Source organism: Xyrauchen texanus, chromosome 26, assembly GCF_025860055.1.
Source record: "Xyrauchen texanus isolate HMW12.3.18 chromosome 26, RBS_HiC_50CHRs, whole genome shotgun sequence".
Classification (NCBI taxonomy): domain Eukaryota; kingdom Metazoa; phylum Chordata; class Actinopteri; order Cypriniformes; family Catostomidae; genus Xyrauchen; species Xyrauchen texanus.
This window is the reverse complement of record NC_068301.1, coordinates 8,807,974-8,835,904: the sequence shown is the minus strand read 5'-3', so window position 1 is coordinate 8,835,904 and position 27,931 is coordinate 8,807,974. Positions and strand designations below refer to the sequence as shown.

The 27,931-nt window shown below is 37.0% G+C and overlaps 2 protein-coding genes across 2 annotated transcripts in view; both read right to left on the bottom strand.

The window, feature by feature from the left end:
* Positions 1 to 1,502: 1,502 nt before the first annotated feature.
* lrrc71 (leucine rich repeat containing 71) lies at positions 1,503 to 10,415 on the bottom strand. The gene is made up of 14 exons (XM_052093405.1): positions 10,234 to 10,415; positions 8,828 to 8,962; positions 8,446 to 8,568; positions 8,239 to 8,314; positions 8,070 to 8,144; positions 7,776 to 7,844; positions 7,482 to 7,641; positions 7,186 to 7,269; positions 6,885 to 7,085; positions 6,687 to 6,762; positions 6,531 to 6,604; positions 3,116 to 3,227; positions 2,889 to 2,977; positions 1,503 to 2,573 (listed from the first exon to the last, which is right to left on the bottom strand). The coding sequence occupies exons 1-14, from the start codon at positions 10,319 to 10,321 to the stop codon at positions 2,448 to 2,450; spliced, it is 1,488 nt and encodes a 495-aa protein (XP_051949365.1). The 5' UTR covers positions 10,322 to 10,415; the 3' UTR covers positions 1,503 to 2,447.
* A 1,195-nt stretch (positions 10,416 to 11,610) lies between these two features.
* LOC127619653 (histone-lysine N-methyltransferase ASH1L-like) overlaps positions 11,611 to 27,931 on the bottom strand; it is a 65,780-nt gene continuing 49,459 nt past the window's right edge. Inside the window, exons 22-27 of the mRNA XM_052092611.1 lie at positions 21,623 to 21,713; positions 20,808 to 20,946; positions 19,502 to 19,674; positions 19,226 to 19,392; positions 17,980 to 18,454; positions 11,611 to 14,178 (exon numbers count right to left, since the gene is read on the bottom strand). Of these exons, the coding sequence (XP_051948571.1) occupies positions 14,096 to 14,178; positions 17,980 to 18,454; positions 19,226 to 19,392; positions 19,502 to 19,674; positions 20,808 to 20,946; positions 21,623 to 21,713 (1,128 nt within the window). The 3' untranslated portion in view covers positions 11,611 to 14,095. The remainder of the gene's footprint in view (positions 14,179 to 17,979; positions 18,455 to 19,225; positions 19,393 to 19,501; positions 19,675 to 20,807; positions 20,947 to 21,622; positions 21,714 to 27,931) is intronic.

The window sequence follows — 27,931 nt, the reverse complement described above, 5'->3', positions numbered from 1 at the left end:
AAACGTGTTAGACAGAAGCATGATGCAAGGAAACTTAATGATACAACCAAATGTTTTAAATTCAAAAAAAGAAAGAAAAAGAAAAACCCCGTAAGAATGATTTAACCACATGGTCTATATGACCCAAAAGGCGAAATATTGCAACACGGTGAAGCAAAAGTATCATTTACAGTGTGTTAGTTGATGCAAAACATGTATGGAGTATTTTAATCAACATCTAGAATGTAGGTTTAAATTTACGAATAAATGAGGAAAATGTATATCTTAGGTCACTGGTTTCTTTTAAACTATTTTTAAAACAACCTTTTGCCATCAATCTGTCCTTTTAAAGATTATTCTATTAACCCTTACATGCATGTTAATTTGACCAATCACTCATATATCTGGCGGCCAAAAGTTTGGAATAATGTACAGATTTTGCTGTTTTGGAAGGAAATTGGTACTTTATTTCACCAAAGTGGCATTCAACTGATCACCAAATATAGTCGGGACATTACTGATGTAAAACAGCACCATCACTATTTGAAAAAAGTCATTTTTATCAAATCTAGACAGGTCCCATTTCCAGCAGCCATCACTCCCAACACCTCATCCTTGAGTAATCATGCTAAATTGCTAATTTGGTACTAGAAAATCACTTGCCATTATATCAAACACAGTTGAAAGCTATTTGGTTCGTTAAATGAAGCTTAACATTGTCTTTGTGTTTGTTTTTGAGTTGCCATAGTATGCAATATACTGAATGAAGGCTTTACAATGCTTGAAATTACCAAAAAAACTGAAGATTTCATATAAAGGTGTACACTACAGTCTTCAAAGACAACTGGCTCTAACAAGGACAGAAAGAGATGTGGAAGACCAGATGTACAACTAAACAAGAGGATGAGTACATCAGAGTATCTAGTTTGAGAAATAGACACCTCACATGTCCTCCGCTGACAGCTTCATTGAATTCTACCCGCTCAACACCAGTTTCATGTACAACAGAAAAGAGAAGACTCAAGGGTGCAGCCTTATGGGAAGAATTGCAAAGAAAAAGCCACTTTTGAAACAGAAAACAAAAAGAAAAGATTAGACTGGGCAAAGAAACACAGACATTAGACAACAGATATTTGGAAACGTGATTTATGGATCTTAACCCCATCAAGCTTTTGTGGGATCAGCTAGACTGTAAGGTGCATGAGAAGTGCCAACAAGACTCCCACACCTATGGCAAGTGCTACAGGAAATGTGGGGTGAAATGTCACCCGAGTATCTGAACAAACTACAGCTAGAATGATAAGGATCTGCAAAGCTGTCATTGATGCACATGGAGGATTTTTTGATGAGAACACTTTGAAGTAGTTTAAGTAATTGTTTTTGGTGAGATGATTTATATATCTTTTTTTTTTTTTTTTTCTTCTTCATATATCAAAGAGATAATGCAACATTAAGAACAAATCTACAACAGGTTTCATTACTTTCACACTGAAATTTAATGAGACTGAACTGGTTGTCATATACACATATTGAGCTACACATTCCACATAAGCTACAAATAAGTACTTCAGGAGTTTAATTAGATGCACAAAGTTACATAATTTCAGTAGTACACCCAAATACAATCAAACAATCAAATAACAAGTCAAATCATAATGTTCATGTATTCTACTTGCTATAGTTTATCTATCTAGCTATAGCTAACATTGTGTCTTCATCAAATAGCAATGTCAAAGCAATTGCACAGAAAGTCAACATGATATAGCATTTATTTGTATGAATATAGTACTCATTTCTCTTGTAATAAACAAAGAAATAGATTTCCTGATAGTAAACTGATATACAGTAGATATAAAATAATAATTAAAATATAATTTATGGAAGTGCAAAAAAAAAGCAGTGGATAAAAACGACACTATTACATACATAAGGTCTCTAATGACCCTATACACTTTTGGTTCTTAAACCATTATAAAAAAAAAAAAAAATGTAAGTGAGTGTGTGCGTTTTATGCTATTTATAAGCGAAAGGTTGAGGAATACTAAAGAGGTGTAGGTACAACTCCAAAAAGTGGTGGACTGGTGGTGGTGTAGTGGTCTAAGCACCATAACTGGTAATATGGTAATCAGAAGGTTGCCGGTTGCCACCATCATTGTGTCCTTGAGCAAGACACTTAACTCCAGGTTGCTCCGGGGGGATTGTCCCTGTAATAAGGGCTCTGTAAGTCGCTTTGGATAAAAGCGTCTGCCAAATGCATAAATGTAAATGTAAAACATGGATGAGGTACAGAGTCACTAAAGATGTACACAAGTACATGTTTAAGGGTTAGACAGCAAAATATAAAAAAATATATAATTATATAATATTAATCAAAATGAAGATGAATAATTGTCACAATTAACACATTCTGGAAACTTGTGGAGAGATGAAACAGATATTTCATGTGTTAATCAAAGCCACCTGCCCTGTCATTCAGCCTGTTGCACTGGTTTATTCTCCACCTGACCAGAGCTATTTTTGTTTAAAGGATCCTTGAGATACATAATTTTCTGTATTTTCAGAAAGGTATCACAGTCTGGGGGGAAAGTATTCTTCTGAAAAACAAAGTTTGCATTGTACTTTAACATTAGTTACTGCATTAGGCATTACGAACTAACAATAAACAATCATTTATAAACCGTGGTTATTGTTAATTTATTAATATACTATTATTCATTCATAATGCATTAACTATGTTTAATGATAAAACTGTAAAAGTATGTAGAAATTAACATTAACCAAGATTGATAAATGTAGTAAAAGAGTTGTGTTAACTCATGTTAAGTTACACAACCTTGTGTTACCATTTACATTAAAATTAGTTCTTTAAAAACTTTAGTGCCAGAGAGAAACATGCTGATGATACTCACGTTGAGAGAGAGACGCAGGAGACCTCCCTCACCCTGGCTCTCCAAAGATGAGAGGAACAACTTCAGTGATTGCTCAGTCAGTTTATTTCCTGTATTAAATGAAAAAAAAAACACTCAAAAAAACAATATTGATATTGTTTACAGCGATTTTTGACAAAAACTTCGCAAGTTTGTTTGCACTAATACAAATAGTTCTAGAGAATGAGATAAAGTCTCTGTTAGTTCACCTGATAGATTCAAAGAAATAAGGCACGTGTTCCCTGGATGAATAATTTCCCCTCCGGAGTGCAGAATTCCAGGATCCAGCAGAGGATTCACAGTCTCGACCACCTCCACTGTCTGACATATAAATGTTCCCAATGACAGTTTCATTTTCAAAGATCTCACTATGAAGAGGTTTCCTAAACCTTTAAGGTTTTCTTGTCTTTTAAGAAGGTCTTGTCTTGAGAAAGGAACATCCAACCTCACATCATAACCTTCACAATAAATACTGTGAATGATTTAAGATACTAGAGGCCTCTGGACTGCTCTTGGACAGGGCACTTTGACATCTGCACTGACCAATGTCAACAAACAAATAACTGTACAAATCAATTTGTTGTTGCTGTAATTGAGTTACAATTTGGAGTTTTAATTCATTCAGTTTAATAAACAAATGTATATGATTTCCAGTACACTGAAAATAATAATTTTGTGGTGACGTAAATATACGTAGCTGTCATATATTCCCTGTTGTTTTTTGTTTTTGTGCTTTTATGTTGAAATTCATATTTAGTTCCTGTTTCCTGTTTTGTAGTCCTTTGTAGTTTCGATTTCTAATGATTTTTTCCACAGATGTTCCTCGTTCCCTTGTTTGTTCCCTGTTAGTTTGTCAGTTCTCACAAGTGTTGTCATGCTCTGTGCCTGGTTTCCTGCATTTTTGTTATATTCTGAGTTACCTTGTTTATCTTTTGTTTTATTAAAGATGCACTTAGATCCCCATTCTTTGCCTGCCTCGTCACAATAGCAGAAAAGCTGAATAAGTTAGCTTAAGCGTGAACTTGAAATTACTAAGTAAATTCTACCTTTGTGCTCAATTCAAACATGTAACAATTAATACTCTAGTGTTTAAGTAAATATTATTAATGATTGTTTGTTATCTTTACAATGTGTCATCATGTATGAATCCTAACGTAAAGAACCATGCCATATTTATTTGGTAGTTTGAGTTAATTTCACAGGTAAATAAACAAGTACATTTTACTTAACTTTTGAAGCTTGTGTTCCCAGCATGTTCTGCTTTTAATGTTGATTCTGTTACGTTTGGTGACTTTCTTGTTTTGTAAATTCTGAAGTGCATTTTTCTACTTTCTAAATTTACCCATTTATATATATATATATATATATTATTTTCTTTCATAATTTTTTGTGCACCAAGTGTTGAGGTCTGCATGCATTTGGTTTCCATTTTTAATGCATTTTATTTCATGAAGTTAAAGGGAATATTACAAGTTAAATTCAAGTTAAATTCAATCAAGAGCATTTGTGGCATAATATTGATTTGAAAAAACTAATCTGGGTAACAGTGAGGCTCTTATAATGGAAGTGAATAGAGCCAATCCATAAACATTAAAATACTCACTATTTCAAAATGATAGCCACGAGACGTAAACAATATGCCGTTAACATGATTTTACTGTGATAATATACCTTACTAACCTTGTTGTTGTGACAATGTAATGTCAACAAACCCTTAAACGACTGTAAAATTACGATTTAAACAACTTTACAGCTCAAATAATACATGAGTTTTAACAGAAGAATTAATTTAAGTGCTTTTATAAAATTATAAGCTTCACATTTCTTTCTTTAAACCCTCTAAAAATTGGCCCCATTCACTTTCTTTGTAAGTGCCTCACAGTAATCCAGACTGTTTCTTTTTTAAAGAAAAGGAGGGATGAGTCTAAATAATTTTTTGTGATAATTACGGCTGCTAGCACTGAGATGAGTACGCAACTCTGCGAGAACCAAGTCATAAAAACTCTCACACAGAAGAACATCTCCACATGAAAAAACACACCCTACTGAGCAAGGACCATAAAACGCAGTTCTCACCCACATCTGCCCCCCTCTCTTACATACCTCACTTCAAGTGTCACCTAAAACTAAGTATTGACTTATCCTGTTCTGTAATGTAAAAGGGTTTTTGATCATACATGTTTGGTATCATTCAAGAGGTCTCAGTGCAACTGGTAACACCGACTCATTCTCTTTCAGCAAAGTTAAATCACAAGTAAGATTTAAAAAGTAAAATACTGCATTCTATCAGAGGCATAACCCATCCCAGGTCTCTCACAGAGAGTGCATCTCTGACCTGCTCAATCACAAGTTTCAAAGGTCCACCTTCAAACCCCTAAATCGTAAACCAAAACCTGGATATCATCAAACATCTGAAATAACAATAGAATCGCTTGGTATTTAAGGAGAGATGGCAAAGGAGTTATCTGTAGTCAGACAATCCCACACATTGATATGTGTAGTTTTAATATAGGGAATCTTTAAGCCAGATCTCCCATGCTATGCCACTGCATGTAGTTTTGTCAGGTATGTCTCTTGTTTTGTCAGGTATGAATAATTTATATCATTACTTTATCTTTAATCTAGGAGGAAGCCATTTAAAGAATTTCAGTTAGAATATTGGAGCTTTAAATAGAGTAAATCACTCAGGAGAACCAGCTAGGACAGCCACCTAGGAGAGCCGAGTAGGAGAAAAGTAATTTAAAGACTCTGTTTGAATTACAGATCAAAAGGACAATAAATAGAATGGAGAGGATTCAGAGTAATCAATAACTTAAAAAGACCAAATTAAAAGAATGATCAGAAAGTAATTAGAGCTTTAATCTAAATTAGAGGTCAACTTAAATTGGAGTCAGATCAAATTAATAAGGGAATCAATTTGTAAACTGCAAATTAATAACTGTTTTGGTTCAGCACTTAGAATAGACAGAACAACACAGAGACCTTCAAAGGGCAATCTATTCTATTCAAAGGGCTCCACTCCGGACCAGTAGTTTTGTGAGTGTGCCCTTTCCTTCCTGTTTTACATAATCAACATTATGCCACAAATGCTGTCGATTGAGCTTAACTTGTATTGAACCCCGAATATTCCTTTAATTAGATTTGACTTAATGTTATACCAATAAAATGTACTAAGAAATACTGTGTACGAAAACTTGTTTCTTTCAACAAATTTCTTTATCATGTTGTTAACCTATAGGCTACTAAGGGTTAATAAACAGTCAGTAAGTCATTATGGCAAAATAAACCCAGACAGGATGATCAGGACCCTGATGCAATGTATACGGTTTATTAACGAATAAATAAATGCACTTTAAATATTAATTCGAGTTACAGATTAGTTACAGAATGTGAGAAGAAAAACAGACATCTTCTAGACATAGAAGTAGCGCAGATATTTAGAATGGTCAGTTATAGAGTTTAGCGATCATTATTAACAATATAAATATTTGACTGCAGAATGTCGCAACTGACCAATCAGACACTAGTATTCCAGAGAGCATGTAATAAATGTATTTTTTCCATTTCTGTGTGAACAAGATGAGATCTTGGTTTCCTTTTTATCTTGCTTTCTGTCATTCTTACCTCTTGCTCAGACATTGGCAGATTCTTGTCTTTGCCTCCGACCTTTCCGGCCTGCCCACGGTGCACTTTATTGTCTGAGTGCAAAGGCAAAAAATGAATAAATTCTATCTACATGTAAATCTTGACAACATATGTAAAGTTATTGAGATTATTTACCTTTTTTGGCCACCTTTACCTCCTCTTTCTTTGCTGCCTGACCTGGCACTAGTTTCTCCTCTTTCTTAGGGCTGTCCTGCATAAAATCAAATAAAAATCATGGAAATGCAACAGATTATTAAACAACTATTAACTAACTATTGTACTGTGTCTTAATAAAAAAGACAGGCATGTACGTAGGGAGCAAGACTGCTCTACCTTCTTTTTGGTGGTGTTTTTGGCACCCTTGTTGATGGGACGATCCAGTGAAGAGTTGCTGCGGACGGAGAGAGGGCGCTCATATGTAGAGTTAGCTAGACTAACCTGAGACGGCTGGATTAAAACTGATTGGTCACCTTTAAATAACAGCCTCCTCCTTTCAACTATCTCCTCGTGTGTAAGAGCAAAGGGACCCAGCACCTATAAGAAATGAGAGAATGGAAGAAATCAGACATTTTTCAATATACTGTAGGTAGAGAAGGCCGGAGAAGATGCATTTAGTAGGAAGTGTTCTGTGTACCTCAGCTAAATGAGCCGCCCCTCTATCTCCTATATGATTGTAGGATAAAGACAGACAGAGCAAGGAATGGTTGAAACGCAGACCCTTTAAAATAAAAGAGAAAGGGTGAATTCAAGGCTGTAGGTTTCTCATAATCACTCCTTCTCCATATTGTTGCAACCTTAAAGATTCTGTCATCATTTAATCACCCTCATGTCATTTCACACCTGTATGACTTTCAGTTTTTAATAAACTATCCCTTTAAAAAATTCAAAACACCTTTGGAGAGACAGAATTCAGTTCACTCCTCTACACACCTGAGCAATATCAATGGCACCTGCATCACCGATACTATTAAAAGCCAAGTTGAGTGACTGGAGGCTTTTGTTGGCAGAGTGTAGAGTTGAAAGAGCTGAGCCAATCAGACGAGCTCCCTCCTCTCCTATACGATTGTTGCGCAGTGATATGTCTGTCAGCCTAGCATGGAGATAGAAAGCTTTTTGAAAAGGGCTGAGTAAAGAATGCAGCAATAAGTCAACATGAGAGAGATAAATGATTACATTATTTTAAGCATTTAAGTGCATGTGAGTTAACAAATGAGAATTACTTACATGCTGTCTTCCCCTATGAGTAAGTGATAATTCTGCTCAGGAAGTGGATTACCATCCAAAACCACTTTCCTAGCACAGGCATAAATTCATAGAAGTATGTTGGCAGTTTCTGTAATCATACCGCTGATTTATTTTACAATTAGATCCTTTTTCATTTTTCTTTGAACATGTGTCAAGCCAACAATCCTCCAAAAGCTGATGTTATTCACTAAAAGTACTTAATACACATTACACCTGAACAATAATTCTTGATGTTTTAGACTTAGCAGACAATACAAATTCTGGTGTCATCACCTGAGATTTGTGCATAGAGACACGATGTTTCTAAGTGAGGTGAAAGTGCAATCTGTTAAGCCAATCTGCCACATGCTGCAAAACATATTCATTAATTGTCAGATATTCTTTACATGCTATATGAACACCGGTAAACATATACATACAACAAACACACACAAAGGCTCACTGTAGGCACTGTAAGTTACTGAGGGATGGCAATGTCTTGCTCAACACCTGAAGTATCACCTCATCCACCTTCCATCCTGTCAAAAAATAATAATAATTAAAAAATAATTACAATAAAATGTTTAATCAAGGCACCTTAGTTCACTGTCCTTCCTCTGTCACATTTTTTTAACTATGAACTATCTATATATCTTATTATTGGCCTTACCTGACATCTTGACCTCATTTACGCTGTAGTTGTCTTCATCATTCTCCAGCTCTATCTGGAGGCAGGGCTTGGAGGACCAAGTTGTAATCTGACTTTCAAGGGATGTCTGTGATTGCATTTCTTCTTCACTCCAGTAGAATTTTCATATGGGAAGATAAAATAATTTATTGCATTTAAGTAATTTTAAGATGTGCAAGTAAAATCAAATTGGCAGTACACAGATTTACAGTCATTTGGAGAGTAATATAAGGCAATATGAAAAGAATGTTAATAACTGGTCTTTTATTCACTTGTGGCGACTGTATAACTGTAAAAAAATAAATAATTATCAGTGTAAAGTAGATTACTGTATTGTCATATGTAAAAGTACTATATAACTTACCTATAGCTTCTCTCTCTGTAGCTGGTGACTCTTGAGTTTCCTGCTTCAGCTTCACAGAGGGGATCTCTTTCACGCCCATTAGGTTACACAGCTCCAGGAAATCCAGCTCCAAATTTCCTGAACATTGGTAGTCATCTAGTATGTGTGACACCACAAGCCATTAAAATCTATCTATCTATCTATCTATCTATCTATCTATCTATCTATCTATCTATCTATCTATCACTCATTCATTTCTATCTATCTATCTATCTATCTATCACTCATTCATTTCTATCTATCTATCTATCTATCTATCTATCTATCTATCTATCACTCATTCATTTCTATCTATCTATCTATCTATCTATCACTCATTCATTTCTATCTATCTATCTATCTATCTATCTATCACTCATTCATTTCTATCTATCTATCTATCTATCTATCACTCATTCATTTCTATCTATCTATCTATCTATCTATCTATCTATCTATCTATCTATCTATCTATCTATCTATCTATCTATCTGTCTGTCTATCGGTCTGTCTGTCACTCATTCTTTTCTATCTATCTATCTGTCTATCACTCTTTTATTTTCTATCTATCTATCTATCTATCTATCTATCTATCTATCTATCTATCTATCTATCTATCACTCATTCATTTCTATCTATCTATCTATCTATCTATCTATCTATCTATCTATCTATCTATCTATCTATCACTCATTCATTTCTATCTATCTATCTATCTATCTATCTATCTATCTATCTATCTATCTATCTATCTATCTATCTATCTGTCTGTCTATCGGTCTGTCTGTCACTCATTCTTTTCTATCTATCTATCTATCTATCTTTCACTCATTCATTTCTATCTATCTATCTATCTATCTATCTATCTATCTATCACTCATTCATTTCTATCTATCTATCTATCTATCTATCTATCTATCTATCTATCTATCTGTCTGTCTATCGGTCTGTCTGTCACTCATTCTTTTCTATCTATCTATCTGTCTATCACTCTTTTATTTTCTATCTATCTATCTGTCTGTCTGTCTATCGGTCTGTCTGTCACTCATTCTTTTCTATCTATCTACCTGTCATCACTTTTATTTTCTATCTATCTATCTATCTATCTATCTATCTATCTATCTATCTATCTATCAATTGATCAATCTATCTATCTGTCACTCATTCTTTTCTATCTATCTATCTGTCTGTCACTCTTTTATTGTCTGTCTGTCTATCTATCTATCTATCTATCTATCTATCTATCTATCAATCGATCAATCTATCTATCTGTCACTCATTCTTTTCTATCTATCTATCTGTCTGTCACTCTTTTATTGTCTGTCTGTCTATCTATCTATCTATCTATCTATCTATCTATCTATCTATCTATCTATCTATCATTCTACCTGCAGTCTTTGGTGGTTCCTCCTCAGTCCCAGAATCCACCTTGTCTACTTTATCCTTGGCAGACTTGTTCTCAATTCGTTTTTTCATATTTTTTAGTGGAAAATGTATTAAATTGCGACAGCAGATTAAAACAATACCTACACAAAACAAATCCAATTTATCAATAAAAAACAATTAAGCAGAAAAGTATTTTCTGATTCTGTGCGAGCAATGTCGATATGCTAGTAGATTGTATTCTGTTGCCATGTCAACAGAACGCGCTGAACGTTGACGAACTATCTGTCTGGAACGTTGTCCCAAATGTTCCAAAATATAACGGTTGATTTTGGCGCCACCCAGCGGATAAGACGAAACGTCTCTAGAAAGAAAAGACAATTTCTCTCTGCAGTTCTGAAACCCAGCTGTGTAGTTAAGGACGCACAAAATCAACAATTATCTGTTCCTCGTTTGTAACTCGTTCTAGAGTTTTACACTGCGCAACGAATATTGAAGATCGCGGGTGAATCGAGACACGTTTTTAAAGTTGACGTTCTTTTCTCTACTAAACGCGAGACACAACGGTGTAAGACGTCTGTCCAGCATGCGTTTACATAGAAAAACAATGGAAAACAGTGTAGAAGGACTAAGAACAGCCTAAATGTCGGTTTGGATAAAAGCTGCTAAATGTCAAATGGAAATGTTTTTGTGCTACCCTTAAATATATTCTTTCAAAAGTAACATGTAACCTAACTTTCCTCCAAAATGCCATGGTTACTACATTTATGTTTGTTTTGAAACGACATTCATCAAACTCGGCACAGACCTTCTGACTAGTGTGATTTTTTTAAATGAACGTAATTACTGTTTTCACACAGCGGACAATAATAACTTTGAAAAGTCCCATAGACTTACACTGATGGAATGTTCAAACGGGCCAAGACTATTCAAACTCTGTCAAAAATTCAAATGTAAACAAACACACAAGGCCTTAAATATGCTCTTTAATATTCAATTAAAGTTGCTCTTTTTCAGTCTATCTCTCTGTTTTTATATCCATCAAATTTTAAAAACTAGTTTAGACTTTCAGACAAAACTGTCAACTTTACCCATCTAGTTGTTTTTACAATAAAACTGCCTTGTAAACAATATTGCCCACCACCGTTTTCAAAGAAATTAAACAAAATGACAAAGCTTTTGAAAGCTTTACCTCGTTTGAAGAAGAGATATATATTAATGTATCAATTTCTTATAATTGTAATAGGAAGAGTAAGTGAAAACAATGGTTTATCAGATGAGGACATTTAATAATGATATACTGATTTTGCTAAGAGTTATCATTGTTAATATACTTTGTCATTCAAATGATGGTACACAATGTCAGTGTGCTAAGCAATAGTTAAAATTCACTTTATTTGAAGATGTATTGACTGTCCATACAATTAAAATACGATTTGTCTGTATAACTGGAGTAATAATGGTTATAACCTAGTAATGAACTGCATCACAGATTCTGTGCTAAATGTATGAGCAACAGGCAAGTATATTCACAATAATGTAGTGCTTTTTTATTAAAAAACAAACAAAACAAATAGAATATAAAACAAAACAAAAACAGTAAAAATCAACAGCATTTTCATGACTTTATAATTACAAACTTTGAATCAGAGTGGAAGAAGTTTCGACAAACTGTACACAACATCACAAAATGCCTGCCAGTCTGTCCATATACAATGCTTGCATCTTATTTTGTGATTGTCAAAAAACAACTAAACGAATCACACAAAAACACACAAATACAAGATATACAAGCATTATATTTATGACCGCTATCACAAAAACAAAACCATTTTTTTTATCATTTAAAAAAAAGAAAAGAAAAGGAGATTAAGAACATGATATTGGGTCAACAGCTTCTTTTGTTCTGTCTTTTTCCAAAATATCATTTTACATTTTCATGTTGGTTTGTTTTTTTAGTGTTCAACACTTTGCAGCAAAAAACGAGGAACATTATATCTTTTTCTCCTCAAAAGTAATAACAATAATTATAATAATGTTAATATTAATTATTACAGTGACGGGTGCCAGGTTTGGGGTCACTGCGAGGTCCCCTTCAGCAAAGTCCATTTGACAACCCTCCCTCTTGCAGTCTGCTAAATTAATGTTTTTGTGTAATAAGATTTCAGATGATTTCCTTTGTCGCCAGAAATTTGTTGCGATTATTAATTATGTCTGCCACTTTCTTGTACACTTGTAAGGTTACATGTGACCGTTCTGGCCACACTCGCATAATAATCATAAGAATGGTAGTAATAATAATAATAATAATACATATGGGGCTGAATCCTGTACAATACAATACACAAAATCCATTATCAAGATATTGCTTTTGGAGACATTTCTCACATTTCCCCATCTGTATATATATACACATAGCTTGGCACTATACACTTTTCTTTACGTTGTCAGTTTTTTTTCTTCTGTCCATCTAAGGGGTGAAAATACTTGTCATAGCTGATGCATTGAGGGTATATCTCATCACAATTTTGTTTATAAACATTCTCCATGGCAACCTGAAAGGCCATTAAAAAAAAAACAAGAAAAAACAAAAAACACTAAAACCTCAAAACCCCCCTCGAATCTTCCCACAAGCCACTCACAAAAAATATGACATCACATGATACATTAAGCTCTTGTGATCATGATTTTAACTGTTTATTAACTGCTATCAAGCTCTTTTTTCCTCTTTTGTATTTATGTTGTCAGTATGGGCTCACATTCATACACACACACACACACACACACACACAAACACCATAAACAATCACACACACTACCATAAACAAAAGCGGTTAAGATCATGGCATTCTAAGGTGGTATATAAAGCCAGCGCGCCTCCACTGATAGATTATCAGTTATTATTTATGTTTTAGAGCTGGTGAATTAAATACTTTAAAAAAGGGGGGCGGGGCTGGCAGCCACTCTAACCAATTACAATGCCCACAATAACAAAAGCGAAACATTCCAACCCATTCCCGAGCTCACAAATATGGATAACCCCCCACCCCCAAATCGTGCTCCATTCCTACTATAATTACAGTATAAAAAAAAAGAGGGTAATACACTTATTTGTTTTGCTTTTTCGTACAGCACTGATCAATACTGCGCGAGTGTTAGTGTATCTTTATCCATACATCTCCGGGAGCGAATGATGTCAGTGTTGTTAAAAAGTGCAGTTAGCAAACTTTCTCTCTCAGCTCTACTCTCAGTTTATGGGCAGTGTGTATGTGCACTACACAGAACCACCTTTGTCCTATTTGCGTATTTATCCTCATCCTTTATAGGGTGATCTCAAGTCTTTTCAACTATGGACCACAAGGGGGCGCTGGTCTCCAATTTTCCGCTTGCAGCAGAAATTTATTTGACCCTCAAAGGATAAATTTAGTACCACAGACTTCCTTTAGAAACAACAACCTCCGTCAACAGACAGTCATAGGAGACTTTTTATCTTGATGAAGGTCGAAAGTTCAATCATAGTTTATTTGCGACAGTTCAATTTGAATTTCAAGACTTAGGCAAGTACATTTTCCTATGTATGACACTTGTCCTTTTTAAACTCATCAAGGTAACACATATTTCGACAGCTGGAAAATTGCATGTCCTCACTGCATGAGCCTAGGGATGCTCTCTCTAGTAGTTCCTTTAGAAAGCGAGACTGCTGGATTTAAATATGAACAGGAGAGACTTCGTGCCCTTGGTATCGCCTCCCTCTTCCATTCTCCTCTCTTTTTTTGTGTTACCCTGCCATGCTCCTTTATATTATTTATCCTCTTCTTCTGCTGCTCTGCAATCGTGCTCGGCAGAAAATTATGTGCATTACTTCCTTCAAATAAATTCGCTCAGTCCAAGCGTCCGTCGTCGAAGGCGGCGACCAGAGCCTTCCTTGAGAAGATAAGTCACATCTATCGCTGCAGGAGGGATGTAAAAAACAATTATTTTCATCAAACTAGAGGTTTAAGATTTGCTATTACAGATCTTCAATATTTAATACACGTGGGTTGTCTGATCGATTAGCCACATATAATTAGGTCCACCAGACGCTGATCAGACTGTTTTTGAAAAGCCATTTATTTGATTGACCGTCTCTTTTAACTATATTATACCAAAACAGCTTTAAAAAAAACCCCAAAAAAACACAAAATAGAAAAAAGCTAATTATCTGTGTCAACCCATAAGGAATACTGAAGGTGTTCTGTGACGTCTGTATGGCCTGTTTTAAAGTTTTTGATCAGTTTTCTTTTTTTAAAGCTGCACATAACCTGCACATAATTCTGCACCCTTGTTTTAGCTAAATGGGTTATAGACAGGTGAGTCAAATTGTAAATCAAATACATTTTTATCAAATTACTGATGAACTGATTACATCATCGAAAAAGTAATCATAGAAAAAAATAATAGTTTTCTCGCTCAACAAATTCAAAAGAATGTCTATATTTCCTCCTTGTTCATTGTTGTACTCAAGACATACACTCAGCTCCTCGCGTTTCTTCTTTACAAAGACTTGTAACACTTTACCAGAAGGTTCCATTTGTTATCTTTAGTTAACATTAGCTAACAATTTTATAGCATTTTATCATTTTAAGTAATATTAATTTCAAGATATAATAATTAGTGTGTGCAGTCAGTCACTTAAAATTAGATTAATCACATATTTCTTTTTTTTTGTTAATCATGATTAAATCGCGGATTTTAAAAGTGCTTTAGAAATTTACATACACCTTAGCCAAATACATTTAAACACAGTTTTCCACAATTCCTGACATTTAATCATAGAAAACTTTCCCTGTCTTGGGTCAGTTAGGATCACTACTTTATTTTAAGAATGTGAGATATCAGAATAATTGGAGAGAGAATTATTTATTTCAGCTTTTATTTCTTTCATCACATTCCCAGTGGGCCAGAAGTTTACATATACTTTGTTAGTATTTGGTATCTTTGCCTTCAAATTGAGTCAAACATTTTGGGTAGCCTTCCACAAGCTTCTCGCAATAAGTTGATGAAATTTTGGCCCATTCCTCAGACAGAACTGGTGTAACTGAGTCAGGTTTGTAGGTCTTCTTGCTCGCACAACTTTTTCAGTTCTGCCTACAAATTTTCTATCGGATTGAGGTCAGGGCTTTGTGATGGCCACTCCAAATACCTTTAATTTGTTGTCCTTAAGTCATTTTGCCACAACTTTGGAGGTATGTTTGGGGTCATTGTCTATTTGGAAGACCCATTTGCAACTGAGCTTTAACTTCCTGGCTGATGTCTTGAGATGTTGCTTCAATATATCCACATCATTTTCATGATGCCATATATTTTGTGAAGTGCACCAGCAAAGTACCCCCACAACATGATGCTGTCACCCCCATGCTTCACAGTTGGGATGTTCTTCGGCTTGCAAGCCTCACCCTTTTTCTTCCAAACATAATGATGGTCATTACGGCCAAACATTTACATTTTTTGTTTCATTAGACCAGAGAACATTTCTCCATCTTTGTCCCAATGTACACTTGCAAACTGTATATTTGGCAGTTTTGGAGCAGTGGCTTCTTCCTTGCTATGTCGATATATGATTAGTCTTACTGTGGATATAGATACGTGTCTACCTGTTTCTTCCAGCATCTTCAAAGGTCCTTTGCTGTTGTCCTGGGATTGATTTGCACTTTTCGCACCAAACTACATTCATCTCAACGAGACAGAATGCATCTCGGTATGATGTCTGCCTGGTCCCATGCTGTTTATACTTGCGTACTATTGTTTGTACAGATGAATGTGGGACCTTCAGGGATTTGGAAATTGCTCCCAAGGATGAAGCAGATTTGTGGAGGTCCACAATTGCGTTTCTGAGGTCTTGGCTGATTTCTTTTGATTTTCGCATGATGTCAATTAAAGAAGCACTGAGTTTAATGGTAGGCCTTAAAATAAATCCACAGGTACACCTCCAATTCAGTACACCTCCTATCAGAAGCTAATTAGCTAATTGTCTAAAGGCTTGATATCATTTTCTGGAATTTTTCAAGCTGCTTAATGGCACAGTTAACTTGGTGTATGTAAACTTCTGACCCACTGGAATTGCGATATAGTCAATTTAAAGTGAAACGATCTGTCTGTAATCAATTGTTGGAAAAATTACTCAAGTCATGCACAAAGTAGATGTCTTAAACAACTTTCCAAAACTGTAGTTATCTAATATGAAATCTGTGGAGTGGTTAAAAAATTTGTATTAATGACTTAAAGTGTGTGTAAACTTCTGACTTCAACTGTATATACTTATTTTCCTGTCAAAATGCATTTATTTCCATCTTAGGAAAGAAAACTAAACAATATAATGCTTTATTAGCATTTCCCAATCAAAGCCTTTCTCAGTATAAAGAGAGAACTGCACTAAAATGGCACCAATTCAAGTAACATTAAACGTTTCCCAAAATATAAGTGGGAGTTCGAATAATTGATCTCCCCAAAGGTTGCATATTCATTGCAGTGGGCATTAAATCTCTTAAACTGTCGTCCTCCACAATATTAATCTGTAGACTGGTAGACTGTGGCTATTCGCTTTGCTACACCAATCGTAAAGCCACATTCCTGGTTCGTGTCTGGGCGTGAGTGGAAGCCTCAAGCTCCGCTTTGAACTCCACATGAAAAGCGCTTGCAGGCAAAAACATCTCATTCTGCATTTTGGTGAAAGTTAAGACTTGACGTGCTTCTTAAGTTTGCATTCCCTTTTGTCTCATAAATATTCACACCCCTTTCATAATTTATACAAATGTAAGAGATAAAATATTTTTTTATTTTTTTATTATTTAATACTGCTCTCACCATCTACATTACAGATAATTACATATAGTATGCATATAGTAGATTGTTGTCTTCTTAAGCATTAATGAATGTTTGTGAGTTGTAAGTTCACTGATGGCTGATTCGCTGAGAAAGCGAATCTGATGATTCAAACTGCTAACCTGAGCTCCAGAGTTCAAACCCTCAGTGCTTTTCTGGTGATTCATTAAAAAGATCAGATTCAAAAAAGTAATTTGGTCACGACTCTCTCGCGCTGGATTTGTTGTTGTTGCGTGTGTGCAGCAAGCTCTTCATCACAACAGAATGGGTGAAAAGAGTTGCGAGACACACTGGTGGTGCGCGCTCTATAGATGTTTTCAATAACTCACAAGATGATATCAAAGGAAACTGAATATGAACGCTCACAACCCCACTGTCACCAATGGCGACTAGATTTTAAATTAAAGTCGCAATAAATAATTTTTTATATTTGTTGCATTTGCGACTATTTTAGTTGCAGTATGGAGCCCTGAATAGGCTGAAAAATAGGATAGCATGGAAGCTGGTGTGTGTGTACATATTGTGTGCGTCAGTGTAATGATTCCAGGTGGACAAATCACAAAGATTCCACCCTTCAAACCAGTGTTTATGCTGGTTTATGATGCATTAACAGAAATGCGTTAATTGGAATTAAGGAAAATGAATGTGTTAACTGTATTAAATAAACTGCATGCATTAACTGCATGCGTCTGACAGCTCTAGCATTAACTAGAGTTAACTAATGGAACCTTATTGTAAAGTGTTACCCAAAGACTTATTTTGGGAGCATACACCCTTCAGCTGTAAAAAAGTAAAGATTACAGTAACTGATTACTTTGTAATCAGACTACATGCAACACGGTCACAGAAAACTCAATTGTCCTCTGCCTCTTTCATTCTCTCCCTCTTACCGTTCTTACTGGGCGCTTGGTGCAACAGATTGAGCAGAATTTTGTTCAGTCGCTCTCTTTGCGCTTCCCTCCTGCCCAGGATGGATGGATGAAGAGGTGAAGAGGAAAGGGAGGAAGAGGATGGAGCGCCCAACACGTCTCGTCCTCCTGTTTTCTCCCGAGAGCCCTCATCCAGCTCCCTCCTCTCTCCCCTCTCCTCACCTTCCTCTTCTTCCACATTCCCACCAATCTTTCTTTCCTGTGATGTGAATAGCAAGGGAATGGGGGTGCTAGATTCCTCCTGGGTGGTGTCCTTGTCTCCCTCCACTCCCCTCTCGCCATCCTCTTCCCCATCTTTTGAGAAGGTGACGGACAGCCGGTCGCATGGTGCACTGGGGGAGGGGTCTTCATCGCATGTCGATGCACCTTTAGGCCGTTCACTCTTCCAGGCAGAGCGACCTCCGTTCCGCTTGTAGTTGTCCGGCACATAGTGAGGCTGGAGATAGAGTGATAGACCTCTTTCATGTAACAAACTATTTTAGATTCAAACAGTTAAGAATTAAGTAGACATGTCAACAATGGAAAGAATGCAGCCACAAAATCAGATTTGCAGACATTTCCATAATACTGCTTCCATCTAAAACATTAATACACCAATAAATAATAAAATATATATTTTTTATGTTTTATGGTTGAATCTAATGAAGCAATGTACGGATAACATTTTACTCACCTCAAAATCAAAATCAAAAACTGTATTTTGCCTAAAGAAAGTTAAGCCTATTTTAAGACCATTACAATTTGTTGCAATGACTCTGTTTCCATTACGATGAAGCACATTTCCCCCAAGTTTCTCATTATTGTAATGAGGGAAAAAATATTATAGTACAGAAATGGAAATCATTATGTTGTCCAGACACAATGTTTTTCTTTTTCTTCTTCTTCTTCTTTTTTTAAGAAATACCAGCACAAATAAATGTTTAAATATACATATATTACCATGATGCATACTTACAATTGTAACAAATCATATTTTCTTTGCATTACAAGAAAAAAAAATGTGTGCTTATTTGTTATGACAATAACGTCACCCTGCAAATCTTCACAATTTTCAACACTGCCTTCATGAAATATATTATTTATTTTGTTATTTTTGGGAGAAATATGCCCAAGACATTTATTAAATGACAGTTTTTATGGAGTCATCCTTATACATATTATGTTTTCTTTAAGCACAGAACCACAATATCTCCCTTCCACTACTCACTGAGAAGTCCCTCTTGGGCGCGAGTCTCTTAGGGAAGTGGTTGAATGCGTAGGGTTTGGTGCACACTGGGTACCGGTTGCGGTGGATCTTGTAGAAGAGGTGTGCAGATTTATCCAAGCGGTAGTCACAGATGTAAACATCCTGTTCTTTGACCCCCTTCGGTCGACCTGAATCCAGTAGACAGCAGGCATGTAAAGTAAATGGGGTTTTTCAATACCATTTCATAGATCTTGTTACAATTTATTTGTTTGGGGTGTAACTGTGTAAATGTCTCACCCTTGCAGTACGTGTACAGGTCCAGTACACAGCAGGTCCCCACCACCGCCTCCAGTGGTATGATCTCATAGAGAGGCACTCTGAAAAGCTCGTTATGATAGAAGCGGCGGGAAGGCGAGTGATGCGTCTCATGAGGACGGAAGTAGTGATGCCCAAAGGCAAACCTCTCCCCCCTACAGAGAAAGAGTCAAGATAAAATCTAAGGCCCATGTAAATTGGTGTCTTCGTTAGAGGTTGACTAATATATTACCTTGGCTGATACACACAAGTTATCTTGTTTGTCTCTGTTTTGCTGAATAGTTTCTTTGGTGGTTTTCACACTGGGCACATTTTCTGCACTCTGAATCAGAGCAAGTTTGTTCCCACTGCTCCCCTTGCAGTACGATTCTATTGAACCCTTAGGATTTTCCGTCATCAACTTGCGACATCACAAATGTCCTCATGATGGATAACACAACGCGGGTCGCTATATTTGTGTTTTTTTTTTATTAATTTGGTGAAATTATGCACACCAGAATGAATGACACTTTTTTGTATCCAACTATGTTCCCCTGCCACTCATGGTGCACATGTGGGTTTGTTTTGTGCAACTGATGATGTCATCATGCTTAAATTGACAAAAAAAGCATACGCAATACACAAGCTACCTGCATTTGAAGGAGCCGTCTGAGACACGCAAACACAGTTAGTTTTGTTGTTACGTGACATCGTTATACCACAATAATAGACAAGTGTCCAACACAGTCTTATTTAAACGGTCCTGCAATCAGAGCCGCGACAGACGCTCTGTTATTTCATTCTTCCTAATAGATTTCAATTTCATGTGCAAACAATGGGTTGTCTAAACAGAAACAGCTATCTAAAACACAATAATTATTTAAACAAAGATAAAATTGTGTGTGAACATTTTGAGTAAATATAATGTTAAATAAATGCATTTTTTTAGGCAATTTAGACTACTATATTAAATTGTATGATTTATCAGAATTTTATCGGTCTTGGGCCACCCTGCTCTCAGGATATTAGAATCGGCCATTAAAAAACCCATATCGTTTGACCACTAGTCTTTGTCATATATCATGAACAAGCATCCACATGATTTAGACAGGTAGGACATTTTCCTAGATCAACATTAGTATTAATCAGTTCCTCCCCTAACTCTAACCTTGACCCTAAAATCTGGTTGATAGGAAAGTTGTTCCGGGACCAATAAAGATGTTTTTTTGCTGTCTTTAAACTGAGTGTAGATGATAAATAAATATCAGAACTGTTAATTTTGTATATTTGTAAAAGTGGTGAATCTTACTTTTCATTTTTCCAGAGTTTCTCGATACGGAAGATGTCCAGTTTGTCTCTGTTAATGTGAGACAAAAGACGATATGACTGACGCACCGGCTGGCCTTCTGGTGTTCGTCTGCTGTCCCTCATTAGATACACGCAGTCACCTAAAACAGCCAAACACAAACAAAACAAGCTTAAAGGTGCACTCTGTAAGGTTTTGTTCATGTCGTCTTGGACTTGTACACTGATCCCTAGTGGCGTGCATTCAGCATCATTTGAATGCAATAGTTTTCACTTAAAGATGCCATTGTTGAAATTCCCTAATCACAGTCAGCCATGATAAATGTAATCCACGAGTCAAAGTGTCTAATAACAGAGTGGTTACTGAGATTAAGCGAAGTAGTATTCGGCTGGTCATGTGATTCAGTCACTACCCATGAAGGGACCTTTCATGACCTTTTTGTAAAAAACAAATGCTTTTATAAGGTTATGGATATTAGTGGTGTCTTCATCTTATGTGAATGGTCATAATAATAATAATAATAATAATGTTTTATTTATATAGTGCCTTTTATGACCTCAAGGTCATGATTTTATACATAGGTTTCAAAATTGCAAATAATTTCTTTAGGAGTAAAAAAAAAAAAGAAATCACTGGGTGCACCTTTTAAATCAACATGAAATGAAAAACAAAACAGACCATATTTACTTTCTTAATATATGTGACTGGTCTAACATACAATATTTCAAGTTATGCAAGTAAACCAGATTGAGACAGCGTTTCATGTTGACTTCAAATATTCTTCATTTAAATAAATGCTCCCAAAGGCACACACATACCCTGATGTAATAGCAAGTCATCACGGAGCAGGCAGATATAGTAGATGGATCCTGATTGGGCATAACTGGGCTGCGGCACCATCGGGACCTCCTATTGGAGCATAACAGAAAATGCATAAGAGATGAACACACGTTCAAAAGTTTCAAACTCAGAGTGTCGTTCTCAAGAGTTGAGATCTTAATCCTGGTGTGACCTTTAAATGTTGAGATAAGGAACCATGTGGCAATTATAAACACAGTCAGAGATGAAGAATGGATTATAAGGTCCAAATACGGACGGCGCCATCGCCACCACCCTCCATCTGGCCCTCACCCACATAGATAAAAAAGGACTCAAATGTTCGAATGCTGTTCATAGACTTCAGCTCAGCATTCAACACAATAATTCCTCAGCACCTAATTGGAAAGCTGAACCTGCTGGGCCTGGACACCTCCCTCTGCAACTGGATCCTGGACTTCCTGACTGGGAGACCTCAGTCAGTCTGGATCGGTAACAGCATCTCCACCACCACCACACTGAGCACTGGGGCCCCCCAGGGCTGTGTGCTCAGTCCACTGCTGTTCACTCTGCTGACTCACGACTGTGCAGCAATGCACAGCTCGAACCACATCATCAAGTTCGCATGATGTCATCAAGACTGTGGTGGGTCTCATCAGCAAGAACAACGAGTCAGCATACAGAGAGGAGGTGCAGCGGCTAACAGACTGGTGTAGAGCCAACAACCTGTCTCTGAATGTGAACAAAACAAAAGAGATGGTTGTTGACTTTAGGAGAGCATAGAGTAACCGCTCTCCGCTGAACATCGACGGCTCCTCTGTGGAGATCGTCAAGAGCACCAAATTCTTTGGTGTTCACCTGGCGGAGAACCTCACCTGGTCCCTCAACACCAGCTCTATTACCAAGAAAGCCCAGCATCATCTCTACTTTCTTCAAAGGCTGAGGAAAGCACATCTCCCACCCCCCATCCTCACTACATTCTATAGATGGACTATTGAGAGCATCCTGAGCAGCTGCATCACTGCCTGGTGCCTTGCACCTTTTCGGACCGCAAAGCCCTGCAGAGGATAGTGAGGACAGCTGAGAAGATCATCTCTCTTCCCTCCATCAAAGACATTTACAAAAAACACTGAATCTGCAAAGCAACCAGCATTGTGGATGACCCCACACACCCCTCACACAAACTCTTCACCCTCCTGCCGTCTGGCAAGAGGTACCCAAGCATTTGGGCCCTCACGGCCAGACTGTGTAACAGCTTCTTCCCCAAGCCTCCTCAATACTCAGAGACTGGACTGACACACTCACATGTGTCCTTAGTTGCACTTTAATTATTGTCACTTTATACCTGGCTGCTACCTCAATAACTGCTGTGTGCATAGAACACTATCTCATAGTATGTTATGTTTACATTTGGCATTTTTAAAAACTGTCATCTTTTTGCACTACGGTGTACTGGTCAGCGCTGCACTGTCTCTCACTGTGTCTATTGTCCTGTTAATTTTTAGTAATTTATTGTACTGTCCCGTACTTCTTGCACATGTTTGCATGTGCACTTTATATAGGTATGTTATTTAGTCTGTGTAGTCTCATGTGGTTCTGTGTTTGTCCTATGTTGTTTTATTTAGCACCATGGTCCTGGAGGAACGTTGTCTCGTTTCACTGTGTACTGTACTAACTGTATATGGTTGAACGACAATAAAAACCACTTGACTTGACTACAGTAGATATAGGCGGTTGGGCCTCGAAGAGATGTAGACGTGTCTAACTGAGCTCTCCCACATGAACCTTAAAATTCGTCAACAAGACACTTTTTCCGTTGTTTGAAGCCATACAGTCACTGTATGCATTGATAAAACGGGAGAATTTTTGTTTTTATTCTGTTAATCGAGTTGGGCCGCTTATAAATATGCCGGACCTGAGGAAGGCTGCTAAAGCTAGCGAACCAGCGGAAAGCACGAGCTCGGGGCAGTCAGTTATATTGCAAGCAGTAAATTCATTAAGAAACGAACTGCTGGCGAAAATGGATGAGAAAGCAGAGATGCAAAATGAAGAAATACGCAAGCAAATTAGTGGTTTGAGAGACGAGCTAAAGGGTGCAATCGATCAGGCTAATATCAAAGCTAATGCGCTGGAGGAGCGCACCGCAGGCTTGGAAACTGCAGCTAACACTCACTCGGATGCTATTGATAATCTGGAGCAGCAGGTGGCTGAACTGAAAAAAGAGGTGGTGAGTTTAGCGGCAAAGGCTGAGGATTTGGAAGCGAGATCACGGAGATGTAATCTCTTCCCTCCATCAAAGACATTTGGTGTTAAAGAAGGACGAGAGGCAGGCGTTTCAGTGAGCAACTTCGTTGCAAAACCTTTACAAAAAGTGATGGGCCTGGACGAACCGCCCGTTATTGATAGGGCTCACCGTACTTTGCAGCAATCCCCGGGAGATAGGCAGCCACCGAGAGCTTTTGTCGTCAAGTGTCACTACTATCAAGAGAAGGAAAGCATTCTACGGAAGGCTGTTACATCTCCAAAACTTGTATCTGTAAATGGCGACATTATCAGAGTGTTCCCTGATTACACGCAGAATGTGGCGCGACAGAGAGCGGCTTTCGGACAGGTGAGACAGTTATTACGGCAATGCGAGGGAGTAAAATACGGGTTGTTGTATCCTGCAAAACTGAGGATTACGACTCGGGACGGCCAGCAGAAGAGCTTTACTGACCCAGAGAAGGCAGTTACCTTCGTCAGGGGACTTATATGAGTGATTAATATGGGAGTCTGTTCGGCTACATACCTCGGTATATTTGGTGGGAGTATTGGAGTGAACCAATTGTTGTTGAGGATCAATATCGCTGCAATGTAATGCCATGGGACATTGGATCAGTTCAGTGACATTGGACAGTGGGTGTTCCAAATTCTGCTGCATATGCGGACTGAGTTTTTTTTTTTTTTTTGTTCCAGAACGGTCTTCTAATATATGTAGGAAACAAGTATGGATAATTTGTCTGGTTTAAAGTAGGCCTAATATTATTATTATATATTTATATATGCAATTATGTATGTTCTATTTTTCTTTATATAGCCTACAATAATTCATATATGTCTGCTTGGTTTTTCATATTTCATTTAGAACCGTTTTCTAACATATGCTGAAATCAAAAGTAGCCTACTGATAACTTGATTTAAAAAAAAATATATATATATATATATATATTTTTTAATTTAATTATTTATTTATTTTTTCTCTCTCTTCCGTGTACACAGGGATATTGAGTAATGGTTCTAAACAGTCTTGTTAACGTTATAGACGTTCAGCTAAATGGTTACTATAAGGTTTATGTGGGGCCTCAGCTCCATTCGGTAAGTTTTATTTTCTTCTTTCTATGAAACTTCATAGTGGCTTAGGAGGTTGGGGGGGTGCAGTCTCTCATTTGGGGAGGGACCAGCAGGGGTTTGTGTTGTTAATGGGTGATTTAAAAGTTTTCTTTTTATTCTGCACAGTCGTTTTTTTTTTTCTGTCTCTGTGCTTTTGTTCTTTTTTCTTTTACTTTCTTTCTCTTTCTTACGCCGGTTTCACACTGCACACGTTAGCAGCGCGTATTTTTTTCGGCGCCCATGTTAACAGATTAGAGCATTTACACCGCGCGCAGAGGCGGCGCGGCAGCGCGTAGCAGGAGCAGAGCAGGAGCAGCAGTGCCGCGATCGTTTCGGCGTCCTGTCTATTTTTGACGCGCGGCTTACGCTGAATTAAAGTGACAATGCATTCATTGATCATGGCAAAAATACACAGCAGTTACCAAAAGCGCATTGATGATATCTATTGTGTTTTAAACAGTCAATCAAATGACCTTCATCAATTTAAAAAGAAAACAAATGTCCAAAAACAAACTTGTTGCCCAAACTACAAAAACAAATTTAAATAATTTATACTGCCAGTTTAGTTTAAGTTAGATTAATTTAATGTATAAATGTATATACACATAACTATATATATATATATATATATATATATATATATATATATATATATATATATATATATATAGTCATAAGGATGTCATGCTGATATCATGCTGACAATCATAAACAAAAGCACGTGGTGTCACAGCCGGCATGGTCGAGTGCACCTGAAAATATAATAATGGACGACACTCGTCTCATTGTGGAGGTTGAGAAACGTTTAGTTATTTATGATCCACGAAATATGCTTTATAAAGACTCACAGGCAAAGGAAAAGGCATGGGATGAAGTTGCAGTAGCTCTTGGTGCCGATGGTAAGTAATTTAAAAGTGTTTTTGACAACCTTTCCCTGGCCCAAACAACTTAACTCAATATAGAAAGGGAAATAGAATAGACATGTTATTATAGCACACATTCAGTATGCATGATTTTGTTGAATTTTCGAGAAACTGTGCTGTTTGTTATTACACACATTTATGAATTATCTTTAAGATGTTCATGATGGGTAATGTTTGTAAATTAGATGTGTATCAGACATTTCAACAATCTAAATAAAAAATCTTTCTCCAAGAAACAACAAATGTAAGCATTTATTTACATTTTGCACACAGTAAGCACACATAAATAAGAGAAGCAGATGTAAATGCAAGTCACTGCTTGGGTTCAATGGACTGCCTGTAGTTTGTTGTTTGCCTTGTTAGTTGGCCTCCAATCAGGGAAAGAATGTGATCCACTTGCTCTGCATTCATCCTGAAGTAGTTTAGGTGTCGGTCACGGTCAAGACGGAGTTCGGAGACAAGATGGTAATATGCACCATATTCTCTCCTTCGTCGGTTCATGGAGTGAACCCAAAGTCTGCGTCTTTTCCGTAGTCTTCGTAATAGCAAATACAGCGCAATGGCCTTCCTTCTATCAACAACTCGCACTACACGGTCAACAAAAACAAAGATGAACCAAAAGTTATATAATATTATATTAATATTATTATAATAATATAATATAAATGTATTTGAAAACGAAATAAAGCAATGCCAACTTACCCATTATAGAGTAGCCTACTTTGTCTGTAAACACGCCGCGCGCGTCAAACGCTGCCAGTATGAAAGCAAACGCGCGTGTCCTGCTTCCGCTCACCGTACGCACTGCTCCTGCGCTGCTTACGCTCTGCTAACGCGTGCAGTGTGAAACCGGCGTTAGACTTGGGGATGAGTTTTCACAATAGCATTGAGTTGGACTTTATCAGTCATGGGTTCGGCAGATGGAAAGGATAGACCTGCGACTAAATTTGGAATGTGAGGGGACTCAACCATCCTGTAAAGCGAAGTAAGGTGTTTTCACATTTAAACAAATTGAAAGCAGAGATAATTTTCCTACAGGAAACACACCTTCGCACAACAGACATTCCTAAATTAAAGAGAGGATGCGTATCACAGGTCTACCACTCTGAATTAAATTCTAAATTTCACGGTACAGCCATTTTGATTGGCAAAAATGTACAATTTATACAAACCAATGTTATTAGTGATAAATGCGGGCGTTTTGTGATTGTCCAGGGCAGACTCTATAACGTGCCGGTGGTACTAGTTAGTGTGTATGCTCCAAATTGGGATAACCCAGACTTTTTTAAAGAACTGTTTGGCCGTATACCAGAGCTGGGCACACATCATCTGATTCTAGGTGGAGACTTCAATACGGTTCTTAAACCTTCTTTAGACCGTTCCAAAGTATTTACAGCCCCTCCTTCCCCCTCTAAATCTGCAACTACTATAAATGCTTTTTGCGGTTCTAGTGGCGTAGTAGATCCATGGAGATTTAAAAATCCTACGTTAAAGGAGTTTTCCTTCTTCTCCGCTGTTCATCAAACATACTCAAGGATAGATTTCTTTTTGCTGGATCAAAAAATGCTTTCATCAATTAAGTCTTCCAGTTATGAAAGCATTGTTATCTCTGACCACTCTCCGGTCACTATGGAGCTTTGGCTCCAGGTTAGAAGGCCAATTCAGTGTAATTGGCGATTTAATACATCTTTGTTGTCTGATGAAACATTTGTAGACTTTATTTCAACACAGATTGATTCCTTTATTGAAACTAACCAGCTGCCGGACACTGATATTTTAATTCTTTGGGAAACTCTTAAAGTATATATTAGGGGTCAAATAATAGAATACACTGCCCGTCTTAATAGAAGCAGGTTTAGACGCTACAATGAGTTGATCAATCTAATCCACGATGTTGACCAGCAACACTCCTCGGCCCCTACAGCTGACCTCCGCAAAAAAAGAATAGCATTACAAACTGAATTTGATCTTCTTGCCTCTATGGAGGCAGGAGAGAAATTTCTGAAATCTAGACAAAAC

What these genes read in the sequence shown, in the direction of transcription:
- lrrc71 (XM_052093405.1), bottom strand. Translation starts at nt 10,321, where the DNA reads ATGAAAAAACGAATTGAGAACAAGTCTGCCAAGGATAAAGTAGACAAG. An exon ending in AGTAACTTACAGTGCCTACA is followed by an intron (nt 8,145 to 8,238) that starts GTGAGCCTTTGT and finishes TATGTTTTGCAG; the next exon opens with CATGTGGCAGATTGGCTTAA. An exon ending in AAAACACCACCAAAAAGAAG is followed by an intron (nt 6,763 to 6,884) that starts GTAGAGCAGTCT and finishes GATTTTATGCAG; the next exon opens with GACAGCCCTAAGAAAGAGGA.